Source organism: Pteropus vampyrus, unplaced genomic scaffold (assembly GCF_000151845.1).
Source record: "Pteropus vampyrus isolate Shadow unplaced genomic scaffold, Pvam_2.0 Scaffold308, whole genome shotgun sequence".
Classification (NCBI taxonomy): Eukaryota; Metazoa; Chordata; class Mammalia; order Chiroptera; family Pteropodidae; genus Pteropus; species Pteropus vampyrus.
The window spans coordinates 134,052-141,873 of NW_011889089.1; the positions used below are offsets into that span (position 1 = coordinate 134,052).

The following is a 7,822-nucleotide window of genomic DNA, read 5'->3' on the forward strand; positions in this document are numbered from 1 at the left end:
GTGATGGCCCAGACACCAGCAGGCTCACAGGGGCTCCGGAGGAGACGGGGTGTGCGTGTGGCCATGAGGAGGCTCGGAGAAGGCGGGCGTGTTTTGGGGGGCAGGTGGGGAGCAGCACGCTCCTTGCCTCCTCGGGCTGTGCTGGGCTGGCCAGACCTCCCTTGTGGCTAAGGAGGTCGACCAGCACTGTGGGGTCTGCTGGCTGGGAGCAGTTAACTCAGGTGACAGAGCAAACCGCAGGGGCCTAAGGGGAAAGGATGTCGTCCTGGCAGCCAGCTCCCTGCACCCCCAAGCCTGCCGGCCCTCGCCGGGACCCTCAGGCCCTGTGGGCTTGTGGGCATGTCCTTCCCTGTGTTACCTGTTTGGCCAGTCGTCTGTAATGCTGGGACAGTGGCGTTTGGTAGAAACTGAACGTGGCCTTCGAGCCTGAAGAACCACACTGCACGGACTGGCTGCTCGCACGGGGGCGGGGGGGGCAGGAAGAAAAATAAAACCTCTCCAGGCAGAGACGGCGCCGTGGTGCCTGGGCCACGGCAGGAATGTTTTATACAAAGCACAGATCACGAGGCCGAGGCGAAGGTCCGGGAGCGATTGGACTTTGCCCCTGAGGGAACAGCGGTGGTGGCCACAGTGGCCCACTCCAAGGCCGGGGGTGCGGGGCGCTGTGTAAGGCACGGATCACTGCCAGCATCCTCTCCAGAGACCCCTCTGCCCCCTGCGACCCCACCCTTTACAGGGTTCACTTTCGGGTTTAAAGCCGTGTGACATTAGCAGTAAGCGGAGGGGACTGGGGAGTTCGCCTGCTGGATGTGCCGGCATCGGGGGACGCAGCAGGGAGCGGGCGGCCCGCACAGGTGGCACCTTTTCCGATGAGTCACTAGGCGGGCTGGATCGGAGGCCTCTGCATGTTCTCACGGCCTCGCTTTGGGCGGTCAGTCCAGGGGACCTCAGGGACGGTGTCTTTACTCCGGGGACTGCTCTGGCCGAGCCTGGAGGGGTCAGGGAGCTGCCGCGGGCGGCAGGCACCGCTTGGGGTGTGCACGAACAGCGCCCAGGGGGCTGGCAATCGGTAAGTGTCTTCTGCTCTGTTGCGCTTCATTGGATAGGACTGTTGGGACCTCAGGGGACCAGCACTGCCTGCTTCAGCGGGGGCGGCGCGGGGGGGAGCCTCCTGCAGGGCTGCGCCCCTCCCGCTCCACCCAGGGCGCGAGGCTGCCCCCTCCCACGCGGAGGCCCGAGCAGGCCGGCCCACACCGCCCGTCGCCCTGCCCGCACGGGCAGCGGGTCCCAGCTGTGGGGCGAGGCGCAAGCTCCTCTCCGGGTCCAGCGTCCGCATAGACAGTGAGTCTAGAGAGAGAGCCACACGCGTCTCTGTGACGACGACTGAGGAGCTGCCTGGAAAGCCGGGGTTTCGTGATCCGTTGCCGAGCGCCCCCCAGCCCCGGGCCGGACCCGGGAAGGTCCGCTCTGCGGCTCCGTGGGCGGTTTCGCATGCGCCTGCTGCATACGTGAGCTGCTGTCGGGCGTCTTGACGACCTGGCTTCTACTCCACCCTCTTGGAGACGGGAGGCCTGTGGTTGTGTGTGTGTGTGTGTGTGTGCTCATGCACGTGTACACGCGTGTGCACGAGCGTGCATGTGTGTGTGTTAATCCCAAACGTAAACCTACTAATAGCGGAAGTGGTGGGAGCGGCCGCCTGTCTCTGAGCACGGCCCGACAGTGCTGCACACGCCACCTCGTTCAGCCCTCACGGTGACCCCGTCGGTCAGACGCTGCGATCTCGCTCTCTCTGTTCAGCTGCTGGGGAAACTGAGGCCTACAAGCTGCAGTACGTTGCCCAAGTCCAGCCGTGTGCTGGGGGTCACGCAGCTGGGCGGTGCTGTCGCTGGATGTGCACGCACCGCCGTCGGACCCACGCTGTGTAGCCAGGACCGCCGGGGCCTGGCAGCTGTGAAGCGGCGTCCGGGGCAGACCCCCGCGGCGGGACAGGAGCGGGAGGCAAGCGGCCGCTTCTCTCCGCGCGAGCATCGGGGCTGAGCTCTGGTGGAGCCCGGCTCTGGGGGACCTAGGTCCGGGCAGAGCTGAGCGTGCCCTGCTCACGTGAGCGAAAGGCTCTGGCGTTGTCCAGATCACAGCTGCTGCTGTGACGGCCCACGTGACTCCCTTTTCCAAGACAGACACGACCCACCAGGCCGAGGTCAGATGGGCCGCCGGCTGATTGCTGGTCCAGGCTGGAAAGGAGGCTGTGGGGGCGGGCACTGTGCACCCCGTCCTCAGAAGATGCTGGGGCAAAAAGGCCCCCTCTCCACGTGCACGTCGGCGTCTGAGGGTCAGCGTGGAGATGGTACCCTGCCCGGCCCCCTCCAGGTCACACTGTCCAGTTGTAGATAATCTAAAATAGCTTACATGAGCAGCAATAAGATGTTTGATGAATCGTGGGCAGAACCAAGCAGAGTGCTGACCTATTTTAAAAGAGAGGGAAAGTAAACTGGCTGCAACCCCTTTTATGAAATTAAACGCGTTACAGTTTTCGTAAATAGCCGCAGACGCAAAGCTCGGCACCCGGAGCTCCTTGCACAGCTAGAAAGCGAAATCGGATTTGACGGATGAAACGGGACGAGACTCAGCACAGGAGTCCCACGAAGTTCGCTGTGGTGGCTGGTCACAGTCGCCGGCGTTTATCACCACGTCGCGTGCTAGCCAGGCTCTGAGCGCAGCACGTGCACACTGGATTTCACAGCGATCCCGCGCGGTCACCCCCAGTTCCCAGAGAAGGAGGCTGCGGCAGGAGGCAGTGAGCGGCCGAGCCAGGCTTCGAGCCGCCCGCCTGCAGGCCGGCCTCACCGCAAGCCATGCCTTCCCGCTCGTCCTCTGTGACGGCAGCTCCCGGGCCGGCATCGCCCACGTGGGAGCAGTCGGTCACATGGCATGCTGACGTCACGCCGTGCACGTGACTCCTGCCTCGACGGCCGCCGCTCTCGTTTGCAACGACGCCGTCTCCCTCGCTTTTGTTTTTGGTGCAAATAACAAGATCCGAGAGCTTGTTCAGCGGGCGACGGGTCTGACACAGGTGGCTGTCGCCCGTCGACGTTCGAGAGCGTGCGCCATGGCAGCGTTATCAAGATCCCATTGCTTCTGCTCCCCGCCGGGCTTCCTCCAAGCCACTGGTTCTCAGACGGTGCTGCGCCAGGGAGCCAGCCGGGAGCATGGCGAGAGGCAGTCGGATTCGGGCGTCAGCAGTGTGGGGACAGCCCCGCAGGAGGGGTGCTTAGGGGCGCCTCGCAGACCGCAGCCGCCCCGCGGAGGGGAGAGGCGAGCGCCCGCCGTGTCCAGGCGCTGGCAGGAGGGCGGCCCCCAGGACCGGGGCAGCTGGCTCGCAACTTCTAGACCCTTCCAGGAAGCAGAGCTCCAGCTGCAGCAGCATCTCGGGGGAGCACGCGCCTCCTTTCTGCTGCAGCGTAAACAGGCGCTCACGGCGGGCGGAGCAGCCGTACCCGGTGTCTCTGAAATGCCTTTTCAGCCCGTGCTGTCTACCCCGCTGCCTGCCGGCGTAGCCAGCAGGTACGTGGGCACAAAGCACGCAGGGGTGCCGTTCGGCGAGCTGGCATCAGCCTAGCCGTTGACTTCAGTGTCCACTGGTCTTGATCAGGAAGAGAATGTTGGGAACAGGGGTCACAGCAGCGTGCCCTTGGACTCTGCCCTGGAGAAGTGGCTGGACGGGACGTTTTCCCCTTTCGGTCTGCAGGACCCCCGCCCCGGGCCCTTCCAGCCTGATTGTGCTTGGTTCCGATTCAGCGGCCTGCACCGGCCTTGGGGTTCTCAGCCTCAGGGGTGTCGGCCGTGCAGACCCCGCATTGCAGAGCTCAGGGAGCAGGTCTCCAACATTCCGCTGCCGCACGGGGAAGGGCGCTCAGGATAAAACCCTGCTGGCAGCACACGTGCCAGCAACGAGGGGACTAGCAAGCCTTGCCCTGAAGCCGAGACAGTGGACATGTGATGGTTTTAAGCTACAACCATTTGGAGCTAATCGATGACCTTTGAAATGCCAGAAATGTCTTTACGCAGTTTTTCCATTTTATAAGCAGTCTCTGCTGGGCACGCCCAGCTTTCGGACCTGGAGGAGCAGAAGAGGGGTGAGCTGCATGCTCACACCCTCGGGAGCCCCAGGACCTGCCCTGCTTCCTGCTGGGGCTGAGAGGGGTCGCCTGCCTGGTGTGCCAGCTGGGCCACCTGCTCAGGGGAGGGTGAATGGACTCGTGTGGAACCCTGCCCTATGACCTGCCTAGGTGCTCCTTGGTCTCAGGTACGCCCCGCGCACAGCACCTGCTCACATTTTCCAGAAGCAGTCACTTGCTTGGCAGCGCAGTGCCTTCTTAGGACCTGGTGCCAACGACTTGGGTCCGTGGTAACAGCAGAGGAAGCCGGTGGCACTGTGATCGTGTTGCAGAGACGCTGCAGGGTTGAGGGTGAGTGGGGTGTCCTGACTGGCAGCTCTTCTGGGGTTTGGATGTCCGTGGACAGACGTGTGGCGGTGTCGGGTCAGCGGGTCTAGGTGGACACACACAGCCCGGTTTCGCTGTGAAGGTGTTCAGGGCCTCATCAGATCTTTTTATTTTATTTTCAAAAAGAGTCAGGAATTCCTTTTGTTAGTGTGAAATGTTCCAGTGTTTTCAACGTCGGTTAACTTAAATACGTGCGCGCTCACCCACAGACGCACACGGACACACACGCACACACAGGGCCCCGTGCTGAGCGCACGGGGAGACTGCCCTGAGTGTCCTGGCAGCCCTCCAGCTCGCGCGGGCTGTGGGGCCAGCTCCGCAGGGTGCCGTCGGAGGCTGCGTGCAGAGCAGCCTGACAAGATGGCCAGGCTCCGTGCACGGCTGCGGGGCAAAGGCGGGGGGCACGAGAGGCGGGGCTGCGGGGCAAAGGCGGGGGGCACGGGAGGCGGGGCTGCGGGGCAAAGGTGGTGGGCACGGGAGGCGGGGCTGCGGGGCAAAGGCTGGGGGGGGCACGGGAGGCGGGGCTGCGGGCGGAGACGCATCTGTGTAGGTGATGGAGATGAGGGCTCAGCTGGCGGCCACGGTGGGCGGGGGAGGGGAGGGTGGATGGAAACAGTGTCACAGGCTGACTCCGCGGTGGGGAAATGGCTTATTGGGAACACTTGGGGGAAGTGGGCACCCCTTCTAGCTGCCCCCTCCTCCGCCTGCTGTAGTGCTGGCTGAGTGAGCACACGCATCAGTGGCTGCTTCCTCTTCGACTCTGAGCTCTGAAGCTCCAGCCAGCTTCATTAGTTCCCAGAAATAAGCAGAGAGCCACCTGGAAAACACTCATTTCCTAGAAATGATTAGATAAACACATTTTTTTTTTCCCTGAAAGCACATTTGGGAGGTAGTGCTAATGGCCAGTGGGCTGCTCAGGACGGGGCCCGTGGCCGGGACCGCAGGCGGGCTGCTGAAGGACCCCGCATCTGGTTCTCTCTGTCTCGGCTTCTGCATGTGGAACGTGGCACGTGTTCTTCCTACGAGAGGCTGGACGGGCCGCGGTCCAGAGTTCAGGGCTCAGCATGAGCCTTGGTGCTCTGTAACTTGGAAGGTTTGCCCGCTCCTTATTGGTTAAATTGGGAATGTGACAGTCCCCCCTCGGGTGTCGTTGTGGGGAATACGTGAATTATTAACACACAGCCCTGAGACGGGTGTGATATGTGTTGACTACTTCATTTTTATATCTATAAATCAAAAGGACAAAGTATATGACGGATAAGAAGCATAAAAATATAAAACAATTAGGGTACAGGTGTGAGGCTTCTAGCAAGGAAAGGAAGTGGACACTGCGTGTCTGTTTATCAGTGAAGACGCGGTCTGGAGGCCAGTCCTAAGTCCTGTGTTCCCTGGTGGCGTGAGCCGCGGTGGCTTGTGGCCTCCTCTGAACCCCGTTTGTCGTTTCTCCCCGTCTTGTCAAATGGCCTCTTTCATTTTGCAAGTAACACATATACAGGAGATTATACAGAGAAATCAGAAAATGCACAGAAGTGAAAATAGCTACCCACCACCTGGAGAGCATCACTGCTCATTTCTCGCTGCATCTTTCCGGACTGCTTCCTGGTGCATTACTATAACGTACACTTCTCTTAACAACAGAGTTTTGCTAAATGATATTTTGAAGCTTGTTTTCTAACAAACCTGTATTGAGTATTTGGGCACATCAAATTATATACTTTTAAGGAATATCTGACCCCTTCTGGTAGAACATGGTTTTAAAGTACATGGATTTGGAAGTTGTCTCGTATCAGCCTGCACTTGTATTATCTTATGTCCGTTTGCTATTACGAGTGATGTACTTAGCGTCTTTCAAAAAATCCCACCATGCACTCTTGTGGGGTTATTCAGGATAAATTTCTAGGGATGGAATTCCCGTGCGTGGTGCCTCAGGCCGGAGCTCCCCCAACAAGACGGCCCCGCAGGAGATTTCAACTCACTCGGGGCTCGTCGGCCGCTTTCTGGCCCGTCCGACTGGAATGGGGCGGGAGGTGGCAGGGGTTGGGGACACCTGCTTCCCCCTCTGCTCCGACTCCAGTCGCCATCTGCCTCCCGGGCTGCGGGTCTCTCGAGCTGTTTCCTCAGGTGCAAAATATTTCAAGGACCGAAAGAGGCGACTGTCTCAGGCTGCCGCCGGCCTTGGTCCTGGAGTCTAGTCGGCCGCAGCTATTCTCAGGGAAGGCCCAGGCCCTGTGCGAGGCCGGTTCTCACGCATCGATAAGTGAATAGCACCTGCGTGTAACATACACGCACACGTACACGCCCACGAAGTAGGACGCCTGCATAAAGCAAGCCCGGTCCCCTCCCTGCATAATCCAGAGACGAGACTCTCTAAGAACGTTCCTCAGAGCGGTGAGTCCCTGGCGGGTGCTTAGAAGCCTCCTGCCGGGTGAGCTGAGAAGGCGAAGCTCTGGCTGAAGTCAGGCGAGGAGGGGGAAGGGGCTGTGCATGTGACGCCCGCACTGGCCTCTCGCCGCCAAATAGCCGCCTACGTCCAAGTGGCCGGTGTCGATGCGCGTTGGACGTTCTGGCTAATTTATTACGTCTCGATGTCGCCCCCAACACATCTTCGGTGTCACGGATCCTGGGGTTCCGGACGCTCCGCTGGTCACGGTGTCAGATCGGGTGTGCAGACCGTGGGCCGGCAGGTGACTTGGAGTCCGCACGGGACCCCGAGAGGGGTGGCCATGCGGAGCCCACCTGTCCCGCCCGCACCTTGACCCTGGAGGTGAACACGCTAGGAGGCGTCTTCTTCCCAAACGCTTCCTTTCAAAAACACTTCCTGTTTTCTTCAACTGTCCCTTTTCTGTGAACTGCACTGATTTTGAAAAGGCCGTGCAACTCAGAGGCGTTTCTGGGGAGAGAGACGCACTCGAGAGAAAGGGTTATGAGGAAGAACGGAAAGGCCGCTGGGGACACGCGGGCGCTTGCATCCTCGTGCCCGAGTCGGAACGGCCGTGTCACCCCTTCCTCCCTGTCGTCACTCAGGAGGAAGATGAAGGCTCGCGCTCCGCCCCCTCCTGGGAAGCCCGCCACCCCGAACGTGCCCCGTGGAGAGGCCCCTGCCCGCAGCGTGGCCCCCGCCTGCCAGCCGACCGCACGGAGCAGCGCAGTGGACGTCACCGTGGTGCTGCCCAGCGGGCTGGAGACGAGGAGCGTGGTCAACGGCAGGTAAGGCTGGGCCGGGCGCCGCCCTCAGTGTGCACGTCCGAGGACAACCACCCAGGGCCTGGCGTGCCATACCGGGGCCGGGGGTGTCGATCTGGGCCTAGGTGACAGCCTGG

The 7,822-nt window shown here is 61.3% G+C and overlaps 1 protein-coding gene across 1 annotated transcript in view; it reads left to right on the top strand.

The window, feature by feature from the left end:
• The window catches only part of COBL (cordon-bleu WH2 repeat protein), a 154,444-nt gene that overhangs the window by 34,580 nt on the left and 112,042 nt on the right, over positions 1–7,822 (top strand). Inside the window, exon 2 of the mRNA XM_023521610.1 lies at positions 7,527–7,709. Within this exon, the coding sequence (XP_023377378.1) occupies positions 7,527–7,709 (183 nt within the window). The remainder of the gene's footprint in view (positions 1–7,526; positions 7,710–7,822) is intronic.